A 25,293-nucleotide genomic window follows, 5' to 3' on the forward strand; every position below is an offset into this window, starting at 1 on the left:
CAGGTATTTTTTTTTTATAGTGGCACAAGTCTTGGATTGGGTGATACATTTGACCCTGAATATAAGAATTTATTTGAAGACTTGAGTTGTAAAAGGAGGTGATTAAAAAAAAAAAACCTTTCTGGAAACTTAAAGTATTACAAAGCCTTGGAGCCATCTAGTCTGACCACTGGAGAACAGTCTATACATCTGGGGAAATGCTTATTCCTTCATAATCTTCTAGGGCCTCCCCACCCACAAAGATGAATTACAGGACGATGAGAGGAAGGACATCTTCCAATTAAATGTGTGTGTGGAGCAAGGTTAATCTCACTGCTTGATGCTGGAATAACCAGTAAGTTAGGAGTCCAGCCTCAGAGGAGTTTGAAGGCTGTCTGCTCCCGTTCGGGGAAGGTGGGATAGAAGTGCCAAGCTATCCTAGTGCAAAGTTAAGTGCCTCTGAGAATTGAGAAACAGAGCTTCCTATGGAGTGGGGCTGAAGCCAGCTGAGCTTCAGGTCCCTACATTCCTGAACAGCAGGGAGGTATACCATATTAGTGACCTGGACCCTGGTGGAGGCCCTAGGGCTGACTCACAGCTGCAGTTCAAGAAATACAAAGATTGTTCCTTTCTCCTGAGCTGTGGTCATTCAGTGAGGCCAGGACCTCTACTCAGTCCACTGCCTCTTCTCCACTCCTTTCTTCTTCTTTATTTATATAGCCCTGGCTGGCCTGGAACCCAGTATGTAGACCAGGTTGGCCTCCCAAGTGCTGAGAGTAAAGGAGTGTACCGCCATGCCTGACCCAACTCCCTGTTTATTCCTCAGCTGATTGTGGGTGATGGCTTTCCCAGGCCTGCCTTCTCTCTGTGGTCCTCTCAATTCCATCTCCTAGGTCCTCTGACCCTCAACCCATCTGAAACCCAGGAAGACACACCAGCAGAGCTTGCTACTGAGGTCTGTCCTTGGTTTGGGGTGAAGGAGGCAAGAACAATTAATGGTCCTAGACTTAGGGCCATTGTGTGTTGCTATGGGCCAGGTACACAGCTCTTATGTCCCAGATTCTGGTTGTAAAATACTAGTTTCCTTGTAGAAACATCATGAGTAAGGAGGAGGATTATTACCCTCCTAAAACTAGTATAGCTGAGGACCAGATTATCATCTCTTCTGGGCAGCGCACAAAGCTGGTGGTGGGATTCCTGCAGGACCCTAGCACTCTCTAGGCAAGTCACCTCAATGGATCCTGGATAGGTTTCTTTGGCTTAGGAGACATTTCTGTTTTTGTGGGAAAGGATAGGTTTCTCTGAACTTGAGTGCAAACAAGATGAGAAAGGAGGATGTAATGGTTATGTGCTGACTTGAATGGGTCACCTGACTGAAATTGTCCTGGGTCTGTAGGTGAGGATGCTTCTGGTGAGACAGACTCAAGAAGGTAGGTGGGCCTCCCCAGTATTAGTGGGCAGCATCTAGTCCACTGTGTATCTGAATAAAGCAAAAAGTGGAAGAAGGAGGAATTTACTCTTTTTATTTTTTCCTGCCTCACTAGGCTGAGATATCTCATGTCATCTTCTTTGGCTCTTGGGTCAGAATTGGCATTGGCTTTGGACTGGGACTGAATGACATCACCAGTTTTCCTGAGACTCCAGCTTGTAGAGAGTAGACAGGAACTTCTTGGTTTCCATGGTCATGTGAGGAAATTCTACTTGATAACCGACCCCACCTCCATATAACCTACTAGTTTTGTTTCTCTGAAGATAATTCTAATGCTGGAGGCTTCCAAGAAATGACATGGACTCCAAGAATCTCTGTTGCTTCCTGCGGAAAAGCCAGAGCATTTGTTCACTACTTACCACATCTGACACATCAAAAAGCTGTTGGACTTATAGAACCTGCACCATGGGAGGTGCATGTAAAATGACCATTGTGAGGCTGTGTCACCTCTACCTGACTTAGATTTTCCTTAACTCCACAGAACTATGACCACCAGTTTTAGGGTGGCTGATGGACCCCTAAGTTACAAAGTCTGATGCTGTCTAGAGGAGACCTGAGATTAAATATATCAACTGCTATAAAGCCTTCTAGAACAGAGAAGCAGATCGTCAATAGACACAAGTGGAATAGGTAGAGCCAGTCAGTTAATGGGGAGAATAAGTGGAAGCAGTACATTCCAGGTTATAGCTGCAACATGTCCTGGCTCCCAGCTCTCAGGAGTTACTTGGGAGGGTTCCCTGCATGTTGGTGAGCTGAATGAAGAGAAAAGCAAGTCCACTGGTAGCTGGAATAAAACAGCCACCTGACTGTTTACTGGGAGCAATCCCAGGTCCCTTCACTTTCAGACTCTGGAGTCATTCAGGGCAGGGAGAGTGGTTCCAGATTGTCTGCTTCTGCTTTGTTCTAGATGTGGATTCTACCCAGCTCTCTTGTTTCTTTGCTGCTTGGAGGTGGGACTGGGAAAAGGAATGTGGTGAAGAACTTGTCTAAGCAATACTAGATGTCTTTCAGCTCAGTTGAACTCACAAAGGCATCTGTTGCTAAAGGACAGAACCAGCCCCCTGCCTCTGCCTCCTGAGTGCTGGGATTAAAGGTGTGCGCCACCACGCCTGGCCTAACCAGCCCCTTCTTAATCTGGGAGAGTAGTGGCAACAGCCCCTCCCATCCAGCCCAGCCTGTGAGCCTGGCCTGCTGCTGTCCTCTGCATCCTCTTTCTTTCTCCAGGTCAGGAGGCACACCACCATACCCTGAAGTGGCAGCCACCTCTTTTACCCTGTGCTGACTGTCCCTTTAAAACCCACAGGAATTTGAATCACTTTCAATTTTTGATGCCCAAATCAAGAGGTAGTAATTCCTGGTTTCTGGGTTGAGATTAGTTATTGACCAAGTAAAAGTTTCTTGTAGAGAGGCCAAGTGAGCTTTATCCCAGCTGTACCTGGAGTAATTTAGGAAAACGTTCCAGATGACAGAAGGGCAGGCCAGGTGGTACCCCCGAGTCTCCCGTGTCACTGCTATATCTGCCCTCCTCTGCTTCACTTTGGCTTTGCTGGAACAAAATCTGTTCTGGTCATGTCAGAGCTTGGAACCCAGGACATCCAAGAGAGGAGAGGCCACAAAGGAGTTCAGGATGGCAGGAGAAGGTACCCCGAGATTGGGTTGGAGAAAAAGGATACACAAGTTGAGAAAGGTGGCGTCCTCTGAACAAGACATATGGACCTCAGTTCTCTTTAGCTTCAGCAATGCAGGAGAAATGAAATCTTGGGTATGGGTCACAAAGGCTCATTTTGTTTTTGCTATAGATGCTACCTCAGTCTTAGTGGTGTCAAGTATGAAGACTTGCTCCCACTAGAGCAGCACATGATGAACCAACCTCTCAGTGCTGATGTGAACACTAAACAGCAGTACCATTTGAACCTTGGGAACCCAGCTGGTCACTAGTTTCCTGCTTCTTGTATATGTTCCCTCCCTGGATGTTGTCTGGTCCTCTCAGGAAGGGTTTGTGCTTATTTCATCTTTGCCTTTGGGTGTCAGGAGCCAAACCTGCCATAGGGATCCAGCTAGTAGGAATGTTCATCTTCTGGGACCCAGCTTGATGCTAGCTGAACAAGCTGAAAGCCTACCTTCAACTAACAACTAAATTCTAGTGTAAGCATTTCCTGGAGTCAGGTTCACTAAAAGGTGATGAGCAGGAGTCTATACTTCCCCGTGGCATTTGTTAAACTTGCCATGCATTTTAAATCTGCATCCTCATGTCACCATGTCACTATGACTGCCCCAAGCTAGACAGTAGGTATCTTAGTTTCTTTTCTCTTGCTGTGATGGAAATGCTCTGACAACAGCAAGTTAAGGGAGAAAAGGTTTATTTTTGCTCACAGTTCCAGGTTACAGTCCATCATGGAGGGGAAGTCAAGACAGCAGGAGCTTGAACAGCTGTTCATACTGTATCCACAGGCAGGAGAGAGCAGTGGCTGCACAAACGCTAGTGTGCTCAGCTTGCTTTCTCCACTCTTATATAGTTTAGGATCCTCTGCCTAGAGAATGATGCCACCCACAGTGGGCGGGTCTTCCCACCTCAGCATAACCACTCATAGACATGCCCAAAGGTCCTTCTCTCAGGTGATTCTAGTGTTTGAAAAGCTGACAGTAATGACTAACCATCACAGCAGGTAATGTTTCTGGCCCCCATCCCCTGCTCCTGATATATGACAGATGAAAGGATTAAGGCAGATGTTCAGAGAGTTCAAGGGAAGGTAGATTCACAGGTAAAGTTTAAGGGCTAGAGTTCAAGTCTTCTGCTATAACTCACTCTTTTCCAGGCCTGGTCAGCCCACACATCTCCTGCACCCCTTTTCCTATCCTGTACCAATGGGGCAGGGTTTAGGAGCTAATTCCTCATCTCAGCAGGTGTATCTGGCTGTCGGCAGGGGTGAGACACTTGGAAAGCCTCTAAGGCCAGCAGCCTCTTATTGATGTTGTTGATGGTAGGGTAGGGGGTGAGATCCACTTTGAACCTGTGGCAGAGAAACATCTTGTAAGCCAAGAATTTCAGGGACGCAGGGAGAAGACTATCCTGTAGGTAGTGAGGGAAGCAGAGAGGCGGGGCTGGGCACGGTCCAGGGGCTGCAGAGAAAGCACAAGAAAGCAGCTCTGCCACATTAGGGAGTCTCCTTCACAGGTGTAGAGATGGGCAGGTCTGGAGTGGCATAGTCTGGCATTGGTTACCTACTGTTCCTCTCTAAGCAATTACTGTTGAGACCCTTCTATGAATTCCAGCATCAGGGCCTTGTATAGACAACTTTTCTTCACCCAAGTCACTAGCTTCTTAGAGAAGAGACTGTGCCATACATTTCTAATACATCCCTAATACTAGGCATGATGCCTTCTAGAGAGAGGTCTATACCCAGGCCATATTGGTGAGCCAATGGAGGGAAATGGCAGTAGAGCTCATTTCTAAGCAGCCATACCACATCTGGGGGAAGCAGGCAGGTACTTGTGAGGGGTCCCCTTAGATGAGTCACTTCCTCTTAGGAGCAAGGGCTGCCTATACAGGATCATCTGGGCTACAGTAGGCATGGTAAGGGCTTGTGTGGCCTGGCACAATGGCTTCTTGGCAGTTGGGGAATAGTCTGCGTGAGATGCTACCTCAGTATCTGAAGTGGGAGGCCTGACTTGAGGGGAACTGAGGAAGAATGGCAGGAACTCTTACCTTTCAGCATTTGCCACCTGGGGCGCTAAGCACAGATCAGCCATGGACACCTGAAAGGCCAAGTGGGTTTGCAGTAAGGCAGAAACCCCAGACTCACTGGCAAGGCTGGGTGTGTCCACTGTGACTGTCCCTGGGGTGCCATTCCAACTTCCTGTCTGCTGCAGCTCTTCCACTATTCCCACCACCCCCACACCCTGTTGGCCCTGGGTCTGCCAGTCCCTGTCCTTCAAAGCTGCAGTGCTTTTCCCAGACCACACTCTAGTTCCCCTGATAACCAACTCTGTGGTGGCCAGAGAACGTCTGACTGCCTTGACATATTATTGTACTTGTTAAAGCCACATTCAGCAGATACTTAGTGAGGATTCTAGCAGGGAGAGAACCCTAGAACCAGAGTTACAGGGTTCAAGGCTATAGCCTCAAGGAGTCAAGGGCACTTGAATCTTAGAATCTCTAAGTTGGGAAGCAAGACAGCTAGTCTAATCCTTCAGCTGATACTTGGACCATTTTACCATCTCGTAAGTGTGATTTTCTGGCTTGGACACCTCCTACTCTTCCAGAGGCAGTACAGGAGTGAGCTAAGGAGTTCCTATGAGCCAAATGCCTGGCATAGAGGTCTGAACCAAGAGGCCGGCCCCATGTCTCCCTTCTGGTGTATTCTCAGGAAGCTTTAAGTCCCACTTGCCCTCACAGGGAGGAGAGGATTGGGTCTACGTGGCGGGGATGACAGCCTGAGGTCAGCATGAAGAAGGCTACAGTGGGCAGGTCTGGAGACACTTACCTCATCGCCGACACAGTACTTCCCAGCTGTGCTCTGCAGGATCTGCTCCAGAGCTGTGGGGAGGCCACATGGATAATATTACATCAGCTTTTCCAGGGCTTGGCCTCCATAGTTATGAAATGGGTGGGCATATAAGTGACAGGCTGGGGCATGAGGCAAAGTCTAGTGGCAGGCATGTGACAGCCAGGACTAGAGAAAGTTGCTGGGGACAAGCTGGTATTTCCCATGGATCCTCTGTCCAGAACAGACAAGACCTGTGACTAGCCAAGGCAGCAACTCTCACAGACAGGCTGGCAGTTTGCTGACTGTCTCTCTTGGCTGGAGTTGGCAGTAAGCAAAAATTGGGCTATCACTCAGCTCTGTGGGACTGTGGGCCTCCAGGTCTGGGGTTCCCAGAAGTGCTGGAGCTTGAGGCCAAGCTTGAGCACCTGCTCAGCCCACTGCCTGCCTGTCCACAGCCCTCACATCCATTTCACTGTCAAGACCAAAGCAGCCTGGGAAGCTGGTTCAGATGCAGGGCCTTGTGTGTGAGAGGATCATTTCTCCGAGAGGTCACTTTGGGGCAGTTCACAGGAGTAAGGACTCACCATTAAAGCCAGAAGAGATAGCCTTCTGAGCCCAGGGCAGCTGGTTCTCCTGTCCCACTTGTTTCAGGACAGACAGGTTCTGCGCATCTCAAGAAAAATAATCTGTGAACGCTTTGGAAGCCAACCCATGTATGGTCCCCTGATAAGCCTCTTAGGGAAGCTCAATATTCACCTGCCTGGCTGTTCACCTGCCTGGCTGTTCACCTATTCCACCCTGCCCCTGGGCTACATGGGCTCTTCCCAGGACCCTAAAGTTGGAGGGAAGTAGCCATGTCAGCAGTCACCTTATCAGGCTCCCCCAGTGGTCCCAGTGGTCTGAAAGCCATCTGATTTTGGTAGCAATATGCAGGAATAGGGACACAGGATACTGATATGGATGTGGCAGATGTGGCCACACTCAAGGCCTATTTCTCTCACACCTAATAAATTTTTACTTGGTTGCTTGAGAAGAGAGGGATGAGGCAGGTGCTCTGAACTGGCTTCTAGGGATTCTGACCAAGGTTCAGTGCCCATTGTCAAAATAGCAAGATGACATGGGAGTAGGGCACAGGGGCACAGGGGTCTGAGGCTTGGCCACCACTCTGCTACTACTTAGCTCTGTCACTCAGCAAAGTGATCTCTCTTTTCTGGAGCCATTTTCTTACAAAGTCACAAGCTGGCACAGATGAATATTTGCCTTTCTGCTTTATAAGTGAAAACTTTATTTTTAAAATTTTATTATTATTATTATTATTATTATTATTTGGTCTTTTGAGACAGGGTCTCCCTGTAGCCCCAGCTAGCCTGGAACTCACTATGTAGACAAGGCTGGCCTTGAACTCACAGAGATCTGCCTGCCTCTGCCTCCCAAGTGCTGGGATTAAAGGCATGTGTCACCATGCCTGGCACATTATTTATTATTTTTATGTGTATGTGTGTGTTGCCTACATGTAGGTAAATGCACTATGTCGTACAATGCCTGTGGAGGACAGAAGAGGCTGTCAGAGCCCCTGGAACTGGAGTTGTGGACAGTTGTTAGCCGCCCTGTGGGTGCTGGGATTCGAACCCGGGTCTTCTACAAGAACAGCCAGTGTTCTTAACCACTGAGCCATCTCTCCAGCCCTGTGAAAACTTATTTAAAAAATAAAATAAGGGGCTGGAGAGATGGCTCAGCAGCTAAGAACACTGGCTGTTCTTGCAGAAGACCCGGGTTCGAATCCCAGTACCCACATGGCGGCTAACAACTGTCCGTAACACCAGTTCCAGGGGAATCCAGCGGCCTCTTCTGTCCTCCGCGGGCATTGCACGATACGGGTGCACTTATCTACATGCAGGCAATACACTCATACACATAAAATAAACATAATAAAATATCAAAAAAAATCTTATGAGAATTCCAATATTGGCATACTTTGGGGATAAGGATTTAGTTCCAGACCATGGCAAAAGAGCTGACATGGCAATAAAATAAGTCCATAGACTTTTTTTTGATCTTACAGTCCCCAGCTGGCCTGGTACTCACTATGTAGACCAGGCTGGCCTCACAGAGATCTGCCTGCCTCTGCCTCCTGAGCACTGGGATTAAAGGAGTATGCCACCACACCTGGCCACATGGACTTTCTTGATTTCCCAGTAATTTGAAAGTTTTGTTTATACTATATTGGTCTGTTAAGTGTACAGTATCATTATGTCTGAAAAAGTACCTTAATTTAATAATTTATGCTAAAATATGCTAATGAAAAATCATTAGAAAAATGACACCAATAGACTTGTTTAATGAAGGGCTTCATAAACTCTCAATTTATAAAAAACAAAGCAAAAAGAGAGTATCAGTGAAGCACACTAAGGTGAAGTACAATAAAGCAAGATGAACTTGTAGATATGCCACAGAACAGATGAAAGGCAGCTGCTCACCTGAAGGCCCGAGGCTGGACCTGAGCCTGCCACCCTGGCTCTTTCTCCACCTTGAACACCTCTATGCTGTAGAACACCCAGGAGCATAGCTGGGGACCTACTCTGTTGGAGGACTTCAGGGATCAGTGCCTCTTCTGTCATGTGGTCTAGGTCAAGGCCCTATCAGTCTCTTTTTGTTTTCCTGCTACGTCCAGCCTGGGCACCTTACTGTGAGCTTGTCACAATGAGGGACAGGAGATGAGTGAGAGGTGTAAAAGGTGCAAGTGTAATAGTGCTGACCTGCAGGGGCTGGATACCACTGGTAATGAGGTCAGAAATCATGCGCACGCTGGCTCTCTTCTTTGGGTCCTGAGGCAGGAGCCGTGGGGTGGGCCGAGTCTCCTCCAGGTACTCAATGATGGCCAGCTGTCCAGAGGAAACAGTGAGACAGGGAGAGGTCTTGAGATCCATGGACTAGAGGGCACAGGACAGCAACCCTCTTTTTTCAGTGGTACCACCTCTGCCTCCTTTTGCTCACCTTCCTTGGCTGGAGTCTTTGGGGAGCTTGCGGAACTCGGCTCCCGACATGTTCAACTCTCTCAACCCCTAAATCAATCTCCCACTCTCCTTCCCTCTGCCAAATACTTATTGAGCTTCTACTATGCTTGGTGCTTTGGCTATACATGGGCTAGGAAGAGATGTCAGGTCCTGTCATTCAGAGATCTGCCATCCTGAGAAGCCTCCCCAAAGTCTTCTACTCACTGACTGGCCAATGGTGAGTCCATCAATCTTCAGGGCTGGCACTTGCTTCATGGGGTTCAGTGTCTGAAATTCCTCAGAGAACTGTGGAGACAAGACCCTACTGGACTGGTTGGCCTACCCTGAGTTGGCTAAAGCAGAACTGGCAAGCAGAAAAACCTCAAGCCTGGCACCAATCCATATTTCCCTTCCTTAGGTAAGGACTTGGCCCAGGCTAATCTTTGGGAATCTATGCAGTATCCCAGACCCCCTGAGGTACAATCTTTACCCCAATGGTCTGGCTATATGATTTTCCCCTGTACTTTACAGCGTGGCCACCAAACCAGCTCCTATTCTAGTCAGCCATTGAGAGGGTCAGTGTGGGACAAGGCCCCATTGCCACCCACTCATGTAGTCAGGCACTGAGCCTGGAACCCTAAGCCCTTCCATGGCTCCTACTGCTGCCCAGTTTGCCGCCTTGTCCTATAAGTGAGAGCCAGAAGCAGCCTCCAGGCCATAGGAACCATGAGACAGGTTTCCTTCTTGGGGACAGCCAGCACTCTACCTGGTACTTCTCTAAGGTCCAATTCTCATATTGTGGCCTGGGGCAGCCTCCTTACCTGTTGTCCCCCATCCTTTATAAGGTTGATGGGCACTGTCTCATAGTCAATGCCTTTCAAGGCCAGAGCTAGGAGAGACCAGAGAGTAGTCAGGGAATAACTTCTGATCACTCCCAAGGCAAGCCCTCCCACAGTGATGCTGGGAGCCTGCTCTGGTCAGCCCCACTCTGGAGTTAAAGTGGTTGGGGCTGAGAGAGAGAGTCCAAAGTATATGCACCCTACAGAGAGAACGTGCCTACTGTTCTAGCTTCTGGCTCAGCCACGAAAGAGCCTCTGGGGTTCAGGGAAGTAGGTGTCTTCCTGCTGACTCCAAAAACTCCATTCAAAGGACTATGACATGGGTGGGAGTCGCTGATGATGGCTTTGCAATTAGGGTAAGACTGGAGGCCAGATGCTTGGGTTCAAATTCTACCATTCATTTGCTAGGTGTTTGGCATTGGGCAAGTAACTTAATGGGCTTCTGTGCCTCAGTTTCCCCATCTGACAAACAGCACTATGTAGTGGTTAAAAGCATGGATTTTGGCTAAGGGTGTTGCTTAGAGGAAGGGCATGAACTTAGGATGACTGAGGCTCTGGGTTCAATCACAGGCACCAAATTAAACCAAATGAAAACAAATACTTGAGCTTGAACCAGACTACATAGTTCAAATTCTAGGTCTGCCTCTTAGTAGCTGCACGATTACGGGCAAGTGTCTTAACCGTCCCATGCCTCAGTTTCCTCATTTGTACAGTGGAGACAATAATAGTCCCTCCCTCCTAGGGTCATTGAGGTTGAAAGGGAGCCATGCACATGCACACAAAACCCTCAGTACAGATTTCTTCAGTATACACAGCTGAGGGTGACCTTTGCCAATGGCTGCAATAATTGGAAGAGGGAAGGGTCAATCCAGGACTAAACCGGGGAGCTCCAGTTTCTGCTCTCCCAATGCCTCTGTGGCCAACACTAAACAGTTCTATTTGATTTGTCAGATCAAATAAGAACTGAGGGAGGCCAGCTGTTCCCTGTCAGTTACCAGGGATCTCTGGATTTCTTGAACCTGCTTTGGGCATGGTTGCTACGGGGCTTTGGAGAGCAGCCTGTGAGGGAAGTGGGAGTCCCTAGAGGAAAAACAATCCCCTTCCTCCCACTCACACTGTCCTCTTGTTGGACTTCCTGGTTGGAGGGTGCCATTCAGAGAAAAGCTCCAGACCAGCGATGCCGGTTTCTGGGAGGGTGAAGTCCTCCGTCCTAGGCCACCCCATTCCACCCCTCCCAGGAGCTCTTACCAATTCGAACTCTCCATGAACAGGAGCTTCGGAAATAGGAGTAGAGGACTGGCTGAGGAGAGAGGGAACAAGGGCATACATTAAATTGGGCTCAACAGGCTTCTAGCTTTAGGGGCTCCACTGGAGAGGCACCAGACCCTAGGCAAGGGGCTCTAAGCACCAGTGTCTTCCCACTGCAGCAGGCCTGAGGACGCTAGCCCTCCTGAGGCCTGCTATCCGGGCAACTGAGGGCTGCTGCAGGCTGTCTGGGCTCCTAGTGCTGGAATGAGTTCTTGAAGTCTAAGCAGCCCCTAAGGGGAATCAACCCTCAAGTGCCTGCCTTACCTTGCTAGTCATGGTGCTATGGTCTCTGGAAGAAGGCCTTTTCTCACAGAGCTGAGGCAGAAGGAGGAACCCAAAGGGGTGGGTCCTAAGAGCCAATGGGAAAGTCAGGCTAGGCAAACACCCGAGGAACTTAGGACTCTGCTCAGAAAGGGCATCTGTCCAACTTGTGGGAGGTTTCTTTAGTTCCTAGTGGAGTCAAGTTTGGTACTTGGGCATACAATGTAGCCTGGCTTTGAGGTACAGTCTGTGGTGGAGCGGACTTAGAACTGACATACTTGGGGTCTAGACCTGGTACAGGAAGCAGCTCTCTGTGACCTGAGACAAATCCCTGCCTTCTCTAGCCTTCATCTCTTTTGTTTATAAAGCAAAAGGTACTGTAACACGATGGCAGAATTTCCTTCTGCTTTGTCACAAAGATCAGAGAATCTTGTGTTTTGGTGCTTTGGTGTCTGCCATCTTGAAGCCCCCACTCCCAGCCAGCCTCATAAAAATACCTAACAGATAAGCCCATTCACTCCAAAGGTGAGGTTTAAGCTGGTGGTTTACAAGGGCCTGTCTGGCCTTCTCATGTTGTTTTGTCTACACAATACTGATGGCCCAACTTATGATTACTCTGTTTAACATTTTTTGACCTTAATGATAAAAAGTGACATGCATTTGGTTTAGAAATTGTACTTCAAATTTTGGAATTTTGATCTTTCCCTGGGCTAATGCTATGTAGGACATTATTTCCTCAGAATGCTGGGCAATGGCAGTGATCTACAGCTTGGTAATCTTAGGATGAGCAGCTGGGGAAACAAGGGACAATCTATAGTGTACTTTGCTGCCAGTACCTGGCATATTGTTTTGTGTTTTCACATCCTATCATGCTACAAAATGGCCACCTGTGGGGTTGGGATGCAAGATCCCTTGGCTCCCAGGAGATGAAAGTCTCCATCTCCCCAGTGGTAGAGAGTTGGGATAAGTCAGGAGTGCCTGGAATGTAGAGCATGGCCGCCAGGCTGGATACCTCCTAGTGAGGACGGCAGGAAACTGGCCCGCTCCATTCTAGATACACTGTCTCTTACCCAACAACCCCCAAGCAAAACTATTAGTCCTCTAATCCTTTAATCCTAACCATGTCTCTTGTAGATCATGCAACCAGAGGACAGGACAAAAGCCACATAGCCTTAGAAGCCCCCTCCCTCCCCCTACCTGCCTGCCTGCCAAAAACCCAACCCCACCTCTTTGCCCTCGAAACTTTCCTATATAAACCTCTGCTTCCGCCATAATAAACGAGCTGTCCACTGACACAGTCTCCTGGGATGTTTTCTTCCTGTCGTACTCACTGCTCCCTGAGGCCTCCTTCCCCCGACTGGTCTCTCTCCTCACTTTCCGTGATGGGGCCAGTGTGCAATGGTCTCCTGATAGCAGCAGGGTTCAGGCCAAGCGGGGGGCCCCCCGACAGTAGAGTATTTGCATAGCCCTGAGTTTCATCCCTAGCATGGTGTGGGGTGAAGTGTGTGTGTAGATGGCAGTCAACACTTTATAATACAAAAGGCTCTGTGTTTTGTAGACTGTAGACTAATGTAAATGTTCTGAGCATGTGTAAAGTAGGTTAAACTACAATGTTTGGCAAGTTAGGTACAGTAAAAACACTTTTTTATTTATAATCGTTTCAATTTGTTTATTGGGATGTAATATGAAGTAATATAGATGTAATTTTAAGTAGGGGGATGCTGTATTTTAAAAGGTTTCAAGTAAAAACCAGGGTATTTCATAGCAAATCTTATCTTTTTTTCTTTTAAAAATTCAGGAGACAGTGGATTTGAGTTCTTTTATGTGTTTGAATGTTTTCCATACATGTATGTGTACCCAGTGTGTAATGCCTATGGAGACCAGAGGAGGGTATTGGATCCCCTGGAACTGGAGTTATAGACAACTGTCAGATGCCATGTGGGTGGTGGGAACCAAATCTGGGCCCTCTGGAAGAGCAGCCAGTGCTCTTAACTGCTGAGCCATCCCTCCAGGATTTGGGTTCCTAAGCAGTAACAGTTGACTGGAGCAGATCAATACCCCTTCAGGCTGAGTGTGCCCTTTTTGATGTCACAAACCACAGCTGGCCCACTTTTCTCAGTTTTGTTATGTTTAAGGCCCTTGGAATGTGTGATTAGAAGGGACTAGAAATTAATTTCTCCAGTGCTTCTTAGGTAACCAGCATTTCAAAGCAGGGCTCAGGAGTAAGTGACCAGCACTCACGGATCTTCCTATAGATACATATCCATATGGGTAAGAGAGAACTTGATCTCTCAGATTACCTGCCTACTACTCTTCTGTCCATAGACCAAGATTCCATCTCCTTCTGCCACCTACCTACATCAAGATATTGTCTGTTTGGAAAGATAGCTCAGCAGTTTAGAGCACTTGCTGCTCTTGCAGAGGACCGGAGTTTCGTTCCAGGAACCACATGGTTGCTTACAACCATCTTTACCTCTTCTGGTGTTTTCAAGCACCACACCTGTGGCGCACACATCTATATGCAGGCAAGACACTCATACACAAAATAAGTAACTCTAAAAAATTAAAAAAGATACCATTGGAACCAGCATTCTCCATCCTTATACTACCAATGCAGTATTCTAGGAGAGCAAAGGTACAAGTCAGAATCCAAGTCCTCTTAAAGTAGTTCCCAGGTCCAGGAGTTCGTTTGTCTTGTAAGCCCCTTCTGTGGGGAAGGTCAACATGGTCCTGGCACAGAGGACAGGTGATAAACAAAAAATATCTTTGAGGATAGGAACTGGGCAACCACAATTGGATTTTATTTAGAGGTATCACTTTCCTCAATTAGTTAAGCTACAGGGAGTTCTGGGTCCAAGAGAGATTATTGTAAGACTGACCATGAGAGGGTGGCAGATAGTAGATTAGAATCACTGAATGGCCGTTACACCCCTGACTGTACTAAGGGTAACCAGAGTCATGGTACCTGCCACTACCCTCTACTATGACTCGTAAGTGGGAAACCTGAAATCTCTTAGGTAATTTCTGTTCTTTTTCTTACTAGTGATTACTATTTATAGTAGCCTGTTTTATCTTCAGAGTATACCTTCCAAGACTTCCAGTGGATGCCTGAAACCATGTATTAACCAAGCCCTATATATACTGTTTTTTTCTTATAAATTATTTTAGTTTCTTTTCCTGTTGCTGTAATATACCCTGACAAAGGCAATTTAAAGAACGGTTTATTTTGGCTTCTTGTTCAAGGTATAGTCCATCATGGTGGCTGGTTACATTGCACCCACAGCCAATGAACAGAGCAATGAATACATGTTGGTGCTCAGGTGACTTTCCTTTTATCAGTTCAGGACCCAATCCAGGGAATGGTGTCACCTACAGTGAGTGGGTCTTCCCACCTCAATTAACCTGATAAAGATCATCCTCCACAGGTATGCACAGAAGCTAACCTAACCTTGATAACCCCTCACAGGTGTGCCTGGAAGCTTGTCTTCAAGGTGACTCTAGAGTCGAGTCTATTAAATTGACAGTTAGCACTAACCATTACAACACATACATACCTAAGGCTTAATTTGTAAATTAGGTACAATAAAACATTAACAACAAAATTGGATAATTTTAACAGTTTAGTCTAATAAAACTGCCACTAACACTGCTCTTGAGCTTTGGGGTTATTAGCAAGTAAAATAAGGGTTATTCACACACAACCACTGTAGTATCTTGACAGCCTGGCTGATCAAAAACCTATTAAAATGACTAACAGGTGGGTCACATACATAGCATGAATACGCTAGACAATGCTCTGTAGTGTGTGGTGTGAATTTCATCACACTACTCAGAAAGCCCTGTAAACTTCGTTTCTGGAATTTTCCATCTATTATCTTTGAGGCGACGTTGACCACAGATAAGGAAATTATGGGAAGAGAAACCACACATAAACGGGCGCTGTAAATCATTCAGTTTATTTTCGCACGCCTACAGCTAAAATTTAGTATCAAGTCCATGTAATCGGCGTGCCTGGAAGGATTGTGTTTCCAATTCAAATACACATTCTGATTATTCTGGCGATGTATTTACCGTTTTGCAATTACAGGCAATCCAGCCCACGCTAGGTAAATGCCCTACCACTGAGCTACATACATCCCTAGCTGCTTTTAAATTCTTAGGCGGTTAAGATTCCTAAAATCACATTTGTCGGTGGGTATTACTCTGGTGCAATGCCCATTTGATGTGCCACTTTCCTAAACAATGGCTCTCAAACTTTAGGTACAAGAGACTCAACTGTGTTGCTTAAAAAACAGATTCGCAGCCCCTTCCACCAGTGCTTAACACAGTGGCTCTAGGACGGGCCAGGGACGTGCAAGTTAAATTTGGGAGGTCCCAGATGCAGTAGTCTGTAATCCCAGCACTTGGGGCGCTAAGGCTGGAGGGTCGGGAGTGCAAAGTCAGCTTGGGCTACATAGTGAGATCCTGTTTCATAAAACCAAACCGACAAAGCAAAAAACTCGGGAAGTTCCCTCGGTATTATTTTAATGCCAAGTGCCACAGCCTCCTGGTACATTTTAAGAATGCAAACACCCCTTGGTGCAGGCCTGGAAAGCCACCTGATAACTGGTACAATCGATCGACCTCCCGGTAAACAGGTGCACACAGAGCGTAGCGGTACTGCAAGGCGAAGCGTCAAGTCAGAAAAATCCAGAAGAGGTCAGTGTACACGAAGCAGGGGGGGCGGAGACAGAACCGGAATAGCCTTCCCCAATCCAATCTAGCTAGCTCCTTGGGCTCAAGGGGCAACGCGCAGACGCAGAGCGACCCAGCACGCCGCACTGCACGCCGGGAGTCGTGGTGGGGCCGAGAGCCTAGCGGAGACAGGCGCTCAGCCCCGCCCCACAGCCGTTCACTGCATTTCTAAGCGGCGACCCTTGTCCCCGGATGTGCGGCACAGACCTTCCCAGCTTGCATCTCGCACGTCGGGCGACCTCCTCTTCCAGCCACGAAAGTCCACGCACGGGATTCGAGGATAACTTGAGGCCTAGCAGGACTCGCACGAGTCAGAGCCTCGGAGAAGCGAGGGTCGGACTGGATGGGCTTCCCTCCGTCTCCGGGACGGCCCCGCCCCCGCCGCTGGTGCTGTTGGGAGTTGCAGTTCTGTGAGCTGTCGCGGTCCTCTCTGTCTTTCGCACACCTCTGCCACCAGCAATGCTCTACGCCTCAGGCCGCTTTATAGCGGCCCGGGCGGCCACCACGTTTCCCACTCCGCCCAAAGGCCGGGGCCCGGCGCTCCGCGGGAAGCGGAGGGAACTACATATCCCAGGGCACCTCGAGTCTCCCTCCTGTGACGCCCTAGCGGGCCAGCGGACCAGACCCAGCGCGCCTTTGGCCGGGAGGGTGATCCTCAAGAGAGGGAGGATGCCGCCGGCCATCGGTGGCGGCCTGGCGGGCTCCGAGCTGCGTCCTCGGAAGGGCCGCTGCGGGTCACAGGCTGCCCGGGCCAGGGGCCGGGACGTGGTCCCCGAGGCTGCAACGCGGAGCCCCAAACGGCCTGCTCGGAGCTCGCCGCAGTTGGAGGCGGCCAGCCGGTGGGCCACGCTGGCCGTTGTGACGTTCCTAGCCTTCGCCACCCGCTTTCACCAACTGGACCAGCCGCCGCACATCTGGTAAGCGGTGGAAGGAACTAGGCACCATGGTAACCGAGAGGGAGGGACGCCACCCTCTGATTGGCCTGAGGGCATGGAGGGGGCGGGATTCACTGGAGGCGCGATGGGTCTGTAGTGGAGGAGAAACTGCGGTTTGGGCTGGGGTTTGGCCTCCCGCAAGTTCCAGTGTCTTGAGAGGAGTAGGTTTGCTCTTAAGAGGGATTGTGAAACTCAGGATCTGAAGAAGCGCTTCTCAGACCTGCTAGGCTGCCTGGCTTTCAAAAACTGTGGCCCTTAAAGATGCTTTGACCTTTCCTAAGAAAATAGGACATTCTTGGCAAAGAATTTTTCCAAAGCCTGATATTTCAGGCATCAGCAGAGAGAAAATTCCTAAATGGTACTCTTATCCTATAAAACAAGGACAATTTGGGTGTCCATTGATGGTGGCAAGGGTTCCAGGCAACAGGTCTGGTGTTTTGTGAGAATAAACTTCTTTTCTAGAAGGTGTATGATACAGATGTTGAGTTAAGGCTTGACCAAATTCCATTAGCTGAGCTTACAAAGTAACTTGGTCTTTTGCTGCAAGGAATGGTTGGATTTGTTTTGTGAACAAGTTACTGTATTTTCTCAGTATTACCAAGGAGAAGGTGTCAGGAATGGAACTTAACCAAAAAGAAACCAAGCAAACAAACTCTCAGAGTTGCTCTCCTTGGAAATCAACAAATTAGCTGTGAAACAACTGTTTCGTTACTGCTGTCAGAGGATATGACTACTGGGTTGGACACAAAGGACTTTTAGAGGAAGCAGGATGAATATCAGCATGTTTGGAGCTAGGTCTTCGTATCCCCTGCCAGTTCCCACTGGGTGACAATACACCCACACACAGTGGTGACACAGTGAGTTGTGTAAAGGTCAAGAAATACAAGCTTGAGAAATCTGTTTTATCACAAGCTGTAAGCAAACCTGCATTTTGTCCTGGTGGGAGCCATTGCCTCATCTCTCTGATTTACTTGCTGCAAGCACAGCCCTCAGAAATGGCCCAGGTAAAATGCAGTCAGGGCATTCTTGGCAAATTCAGCAAAATGTGTGGATGCACAAGACATTGATAGAGGACTCTTCCCCCAACAGCCCTTACCACCCTTAGATCCTACACTGCTTTGGCTCCTAGCAGGTGTTTCATGTTAATATGCCACAGTATTAGGTGCTCTGGTGTCCTAGTTACATGCTATTGCTGTGATTAAAAACAAAACAAACGAAAAAACAACACTGAACAAAACCAACTTGGGGAGGAAAGGGTTTATTTTATCTTACATCTCCCACGTCACAGTTCATCATTGAGGGAAGTCAGGGACGCTGCTTACTGGCTTGCTCCTCTAACCTGTGCTCGGCCTGCTTTCTTACAACACTGGACCACGTGCCCAGGGGTGGCCTTGCCCACAGTGGGCCAGGCCCTCCCACATCACTCAACAATCAAGAAACTGCCTCACAGACATGCCCACAAGGCCAGTCCAATAGGAGAAATTCCCAATTGAAGTTTCCTCTTCCCAGGTGTGTAAGGTTGACAAAGCCATCCAGCACATCTCGTTAGGCCAGCGAACAGAGGCAGGGACTAAATCTGCTCTATTTGTCTCACACAGACAAATAATTAAGGCTTCTGTCAGTGGGACTCTGAGCAGCAGGGTGAAGCCAATGTTTGTTATTTACCTCAGTTACACCCTTCAAGGTCCTGGATTCAAGCCTCCTATGGACAAGTGCTGGTGTAGGACCAGCTAGTCTTTAGTCTTATTTCAGTCAGCTTAAATGTAATATAAGACCATATTCATTATGACCTGTTACAGGAATTTCGATTGACCCTGATTTTGGTATCATTGCCAATAATTACAGTGCTAAGTAAAACGACGCAGCTGCCATATCCAATGGAAAGACAATCCCTGGTCTATTTTTTCTTACACACTAACATATTAACATATCCCTGAAGGGATACAAGTCACTCAGTTCAGTTTTATTTAGATCACCATTGAATTTGATTGCATTGATTTGGTCAAGCCCCATGGTCAGTGTCACTGAGTAGTTGCAGCCTCAGTCACTGTACAGGCATAACCTATTTCCTAATACTTCAGGGAAGCATATGGTGTGTTCCAACCAGACAAACAGAAAGCTGTGTAGATTTGTGCATTGGCATACATATCGGGGAGCTGCACTTTGGGGAGCTGGTGCTGATGTCAGGCACATCAGAATAATTAAAGACTGCCCGTGTCTGCATGACCTTTTCTGTTTTCAGCCACAGCTTGAGTGCCAGCTTCAGCTGCCACTTCACTTAGGTGGACCGTGTGAGTCTTGCCAGGCTTTGGTGCTGGACTTAGGGGACGAAAAATTGAATGTTTCCTTTCACTGTAGGTCTCCAGAGATCTAAGGTTTTCCTTCCTCAGGTGTTGGGTTGTTTCTTTCCTACCACATGATTGTAGTGTGTCCCATGCTAGGTTCTATCACTTCACCTTTCCTCCACTTGTGCCCTACACACATCCAGACCTTTTTACTGTGGGCATTATTAGAAAATTCAGAAAACCTGTTCATGTCCTCTACCTGACACAGGTGGCACCATAGGGTGACTTGAGCAGCAGTGTATTCAACCAAATGGTCATGATACTCTAGACCATGTAAGACAATCCAGGAGACAAACTAGAGTTAAGTTTGAGTATTGCCACCTTCCCTAACATTTCTTTGCTGATCTAAGGTTTCTCTGAGAAGAAAGACAAACCATGGCCAAGGAAACTTATTTTTCCAAATAACTTTATGTAGCTCCACTTCTTTTTCCTATCATTACCCAGTTGGTAGCCAAAAGAAGAAGGATTTTTCTGAGAATGACTGCATTGGGACCAGACTTCTTTAGTAAGGTTTCTAGACCAGGAAAAGGTGATGAAGAGTCCTAAACCTTTTTGAGTTGATTTATTTTCAATGCTTGACAATATCAGATGCCTATAGATGGTAGGAGTGTGGACTGGCCATCTAAACCTTGACCATTGGCCCATTGTTAGATGACCATTGTGACAAAAAGGTGTACCACTATCAGGCTGTAGCTAGGTTGGAAAGTTGAAAGCATGATAGTTTAATTCTAAGGGCCAGAATGGCTTATCCAGAGTTAGCGACTGAACTAGAACAGCAGCATCACTGAAACCTGAGGAAGTACCATCAGCAGGGAGGTACCAGTGAGAACACCAGCAGGGCAAAGTCCTACTGTTCTTAGTTTCTTAGGAGCAGACAGTCAGTGCCTTGTGCAGTGTAGACTCCTTATGAAAAAACAAGCAGGTCAGCTTTTGGCATACAGTGGTGGCTTCTGCTCAGAAAGCTATGGTCCTTTACTTTATGATCAGTCAATTCATGATAGCAGGTATGTTCCCACACCTGGTGCAGTCCAGGTAGTTGGGTGGTACAAGCTTGAGCAGGAACTGAGCCTAGGTAGTCTTCATCAGGGTACATTCTGTATGATAGCATCTTCATGGATAATCCAGACTATGTTATCATTGTACAGCCACAATTTGTTTCTACAACTTCCAGTTCCATGGAGGGGTGTCTTTAGTCTTTAGTCTCTTAATACGTAGTCTTCCAAGTGGTATCTCAAACCTCCAACCCTGACTGCAGTCAGTCATCAATAATGGTCTTTATGGCAAAATGCCTGCTGCTGCCCAGTGGATGCCATCAACTTTTAATTTAGCCTAATCCTCTGAGAACCAGGTACATGCATTTTAAGGAAGGAACCTTTGTGAGGCATGGACCCCACTGAACCAGTGGCTGTGCCTCAGAGAGTGGAATGGGAAATAATTTCTCCCAAAGGGGGACCTGCCACTTTATGTAGAACTGAGAGGCTTCCAGGGCCAGGCTGACTGTATTCTTGACTATGCCATTCCCATTGGTGAGAGTGTGTGGAGTCTTGCCTTTGTTAGCTATAAACTCCAAGATAACCTATTCCAAAGTGGAACTCTAAGGCCAGAGAGTCCTGAGGCTTTTGTGGGTCAGTCTGAACTCAATTTTAACAAGAGTTTAGTAGTATGTTTGTTAATAACTGACCTTGGAAAAGCATGTACTTGATACTTGTGTTCAGCAGGTGGCACTGTTATCCAGGTGACTGACTAGCTTCTCAGCGTTCCAGCAGCCATTAAGTTGTGTGTGTGTGTGTGTGTGTGTGTGTGTGTGTGTGTACATGTACATGTACATGCATGTGCATGTATATACAGGTCGATGTTGAGTGTCTTCCTCTATCTCTCGCCACCTTATTTTTTGAAACAGGGTCTTTCACTGTACCTGGAGCTCCCCGATTCAGTCAGGCTTGTTGGTCAGCGGATTCTAGCTCTCTGATACTGGGATAACACACACTTTGCCACACCTGACTTTTTACATGAGTACTGAGGGTCTAAACTCAGGTCCTCATGCTTGCATGGCAAGCACTGTACCACCTCCCAAGCTCTGCCATTAAGTCTTTAAAACTCATCTCTCTTTCCTTTCCAGGGATTTATTTCTCCTCACTAGGAGGGAACAGTTTTACACACAGCCTTTTACACACAGCCAGTTTCTCAGTAGTTAAGTGACCTTGTGGCTAGGAATCACTAGACCATAGCAGTGTACTATTGTTGTGGTACTTGCTGCTGAATTAGTTTGAATTGACCTCTATCAAAGAGAAGGATCAGGAAGCAGAGCGCTAGAGCAGAAATAACTTTCAAAGGTTCCACCCACCAGCTATGCCCCATGTCCCAAAATTTTCATAACCCTCCAAACAGCACCACCAGCTGTTCAAACACATGAGCCTTTGAGGGACACTTCACATTTAACTTATAACAGGAATGTTTTTATTTTCATTTGTGGACTGTGTTAAATAGCAGGGTTTTGGTGGGCTGGGGATATAGCTCAATGGTACAGCACTTGTTTAATACGCACGGGCCCTGGGTTGATCTCCAGCAGTGGGGTGGGGGTGAATGAGCATATGAAGGAATGAATAGCAGGGTCCTTATTACTGTACCATTTCTTCATTTTGCTTCTTTAATGGGTGGGACAGTGGGGACTATTGCTGCTTGATTGCCTACCACTTCATACTTGTGTGAGAAAATTTGCCACCATGTTTCAGTTTGTCTTCTCCACTCAGCCCTTGAGGACCTTTGTCCTTTTTCAGAAAGCTAGGTTTGTCAACCCATGCTTGTGCCCCACACCTATAGGGTCTTAGATGTATTTTTTGCTTACTTGCAAACTAAGAGGTCAACCTACTGCTGCTTTATGGATGCCAGCAGAAGACAAAGTCTTCTAGTCTCATGGCATACAGGAACATCAGATATGGGCATCGGTTCCTTTTTCCTTTTTCCCTGGAGCCCAGTGCAGTGCCCACCGCAGTGCATGGGTGCGGATGAATGCTTGCTCCACAGTAGGCTGCATCACAGCCCAGGAATGTGCTGTTTTACTGCAGGCTGTTCTCTCCTGGAGTGATACAGCAGCTCTTCCCCAGGGCTGTTTACAGCAAACAACCATGAGAAATGGTACAGATGGGTTGGAACCTTGCATGCTGGGCGTACCCTGCAAGGGCTATAGGGGCCTAAGCAAGCCATGGAGAACTGTTTCCTGATAGGAGCAGTAAAAGTCAAGAGGAAATGCATATGTTACTACTGATTGTACTTGAGAAACTTTAGAAGTAAAAATCTTATGTCCCTTTGTCAGCCTGTCACCAGACAAGCTTCAAAACTAATGGCAAATGTTGGGCAGTTTGGTCACCAGCGTGTGTAGTACTTCTACATCTACAAAGTTCCTTTCTGAAGTTGAGCCCCAGTGCCTCCCTGGGAGCGGGGCTCGGCAAATGCTAGAACTCTCCATTGTGTAGATAAGAAGAGAGGATTGGACAGAGTGGTTTTGTCAGTCTTGCTATTAGTAAGTGATGGAGCTGAGAATGCTCTCTTCCTGCTGTCTGTTTTGCTACACTGCCCTGAAACTAACTCTTCTATGTTACCACGCCACTGTCCTAACCTTGGGTCAGTCAGTGTCCTCAGCAGATGCAGTCGGTTTAGTCTTCTGCCCATCTGCTGGGCCCACTGAGTTTAAATAATAAAGACCTGCACATCTTGGGGGAAAGCATGAGTATGTGGCAGGGAGATAATGGCTGTTATGGAAGTTGGCCTGGGCATAGTCACTGGAAAGCAACCCTTTTGAGCTGCAGGAAGAAAGTATCAAATAGCCAGGCCCTGCTGGATGGCGTAGCTGCCTTGTTAAAGGCTTCATGCAGGGAATAAAAAGGCTTATGTGGTTATATGGCGGAACAAGACTTCACATGTGTTGGAAAGCTAGCAAGATTCACTTATTTACTTGCAAAGAACATGAGATGAGCATAGGGGTTAGATATACTCTTAGTAAGGAAATTCAGCTTTTGTATATGGCTGGTTCATTACAGCTGGGTCAGTCAGACCATGGTCAGGGGCGATGAGCAAAGTCAAATTCTACTGTGCCAATCTTGCATTATAGACTCTCTGATTAGTAATATATATTCTAATATACATTCTGATAGTAATATATATTCTAATGTATATTCGAACACCATCTCAGAGTTAGAGGTTTCTAGACGCAGAAGAAATCTCTACAGTAAACCTTTCCATGTTACAAGAAAATGCTGCCGCTTTAAAACAGATACAGAATAAGACTATATTTAACTTAAATTTATGGTAACTAGTTGGTAAATATTTGTTAACCTTTCTCATTTGTTGAAATCTAGGTTAGTAGCTTAATATCTCGCTCCTCAAACCACTGTGTCAAAAGTTTTTATTTTTAAGACAACTTACATATTAACTTTTGAAACTCATGGTCTTTGGTTTTAACTGTAATTTTAACTGTGGTTTATTAAGACTTTCTATTTTTCCTTTAGTTGGGATGAGACTCACTTTGGGAAAATGGGAAGTTACTATATCAACCGTACCTTTTTCTTTGATGTGCACCCACCTCTGGGAAAGGTAAGCAGTGTGGTAATCAACAGATTTCTTATCTGGGCAGATGGCTTGTGCCAAGTGTTAGCTTTTGACTAATTCTTAGACTTCAGAATTTCCTTGCAATTCTTTGACAGAAAATCCTTGGTGGTTTTAGGGGTCTTCTCAGCTCAGAAATGGAGACAAACATCCATCAACTGATGAAAGGATAAACAAATGTGGTATGTCCATACAGTGGAATATTATTCACCCTTAAAGAAGACTGCTGTTCTGATATGAGGAGATTTCTTCTTGGGACAATGAAATGTTCAGAATTACATAATAGTGATTATTGTACAGCCTTATGATTATACTCAAGACCACTAATTATGCTTTTAAAACCATGAATTTTATATTATGTGAACTTTCCCCTCAGTTTTGAGAAAGAGAATAGAGATAGAATATACTACATGAAAGAAGAATAGCTTAGAGGAGCTGAGTGTTCTCACAAAGCTGAACTTCTCTCCTCCTGACTTCTAATACACACATTGACCTATTCCTCTCATATGTTTGACAATTGAGAATTCCACCAATTACAGTTTATTCTTTTAAAAGCAAACACTCCATTTCAAATTAGTTTTTGTACAAGATGAAAGTTGTGAATCAAATTTCATTCTTATGCAGTGGAAATCTAGTTTTTCCACCATCATATATTGACTAGGCCGTCTTTTTTCCAGTGTGTGTTTTTTGCATCCTTTATCAGAAAATTAAGTGATATATTAGTTACTTTTCCTATTGCTGTAATAGAAACACTGACCAAGGGAACTTACAGAAGGAAGAGTTTTTTTAGCTTACAGTTCCAAAGGGGCAAGAGTCCACCATGGTGGGGAGGCATGGCAGCAGAGGTAGTTGGAGTAGGAACAGAAACTAAGTGCTCACATCTTCAAGCAGGCACAAGAAGCAGAGAGTGACTGGAGACCTGTCAAGGCTTAAGCCCACCCCCAGTGACATGTTTCCTCTAGCATGGCCACACCTTCTAAGACCTCCCAAAACAGCACCACCAACTGGAGACAAAGTGCTCAAATACTTGGAGCCTGTGGGGGATATTCTCATTCAAACCACTACAGATGGGCACAGCTTTTTCTGTTCATGTGGTCCTCGTTTCTGCCCTGTTGGTCTACCTGTCTGTCTTTGTGCCAGCACCAGGCTGTGTTTATCACTATAGCTCTGGTATAGTATGAGATCAAGTATTGTGTTGCCTCTAGCTGTGTTCTTACTCCATAGGATTGCTTTGGCTACTTGTTGTCTTTTATGGGTTCATATGAATTCTTGGATTGTTTTCTAGTTCTTTGAATAATGACATTGAAATTTTGATAGATAT

General features: G+C 46.7%; 2 protein-coding genes across 5 annotated transcripts in view; one reads left to right on the forward strand and one right to left on the reverse strand.

Moving 5' to 3' along the window:
- Positions 1-3,811: 3,811 nt before the first annotated feature.
- Positions 3,812-16,430, reverse strand: Gstz1 (glutathione S-transferase zeta 1). Of its 2 annotated transcripts, none has more exons than XM_008840009.3 (9): positions 16,298-16,430; positions 11,036-11,087; positions 9,770-9,837; positions 9,174-9,254; positions 8,712-8,837; positions 6,540-6,618; positions 5,953-6,005; positions 5,175-5,224; positions 3,812-4,479 (listed from the first exon to the last, which is right to left on the reverse strand). In XM_008840009.3, exons 1-9 carry the CDS (start codon positions 16,310-16,312, stop codon positions 4,353-4,355), a joined length of 651 nt encoding a protein of 216 aa, XP_008838231.1. In that variant the 5' UTR covers positions 16,313-16,430; the 3' UTR covers positions 3,812-4,352. The 2 variants fall into 2 exon arrangements, with proteins under 2 accessions (XP_008838231.1, XP_017655372.1); XM_017799883.2 differs by lacking the exon at positions 16,298-16,430 and adding an exon at positions 11,360-11,455.
- Positions 15,298-25,293, forward strand: part of Pomt2 (protein O-mannosyltransferase 2) — a 52,766-nt gene continuing 42,770 nt past the window's right edge. For 2 of the 3 annotated variants that reach the window (XM_029567002.1, XM_017799881.2), the window contains exons 1-2: positions 16,526-17,007; positions 23,876-23,960. In XM_029567002.1, coding sequence (XP_029422862.1) covers positions 16,550-17,007; positions 23,876-23,960 — 543 coding nt within the window. In that variant the 5' untranslated portion in view covers positions 16,526-16,549. Of the gene's footprint in view, positions 17,008-23,875; positions 23,961-25,293 lie in introns of all 3 variants that reach the window. The other variant, XM_008839999.2, reaches the window with a different exon arrangement.

The sequence above is a fragment of the Nannospalax galili genome, unplaced genomic scaffold (assembly GCF_000622305.1).
Source record: "Nannospalax galili isolate Female #2095 unplaced genomic scaffold, S.galili_v1.0 scaffold330, whole genome shotgun sequence".
NCBI lineage: Eukaryota > Metazoa > Chordata > Mammalia > Rodentia > Spalacidae > Nannospalax > Nannospalax galili.

Excerpts from the sequence above, each read along its gene's own strand:
- Gstz1 (XM_008840009.3), bottom strand. Across the intron at positions 8,838-9,173 it reads GACTCACCATTGGCCAGTCA|CTGGCCATCATTGAGTACCT; the intron begins GTGAGTAGAAGA and ends TCCTCTGGACAG. Across the intron at positions 5,225-5,952 it reads AGTACTGTGTCGGCGATGAG|GTGTCCATGGCTGATCTGTG; the intron begins GTAAGTGTCTCC and ends TTGGCCTTTCAG.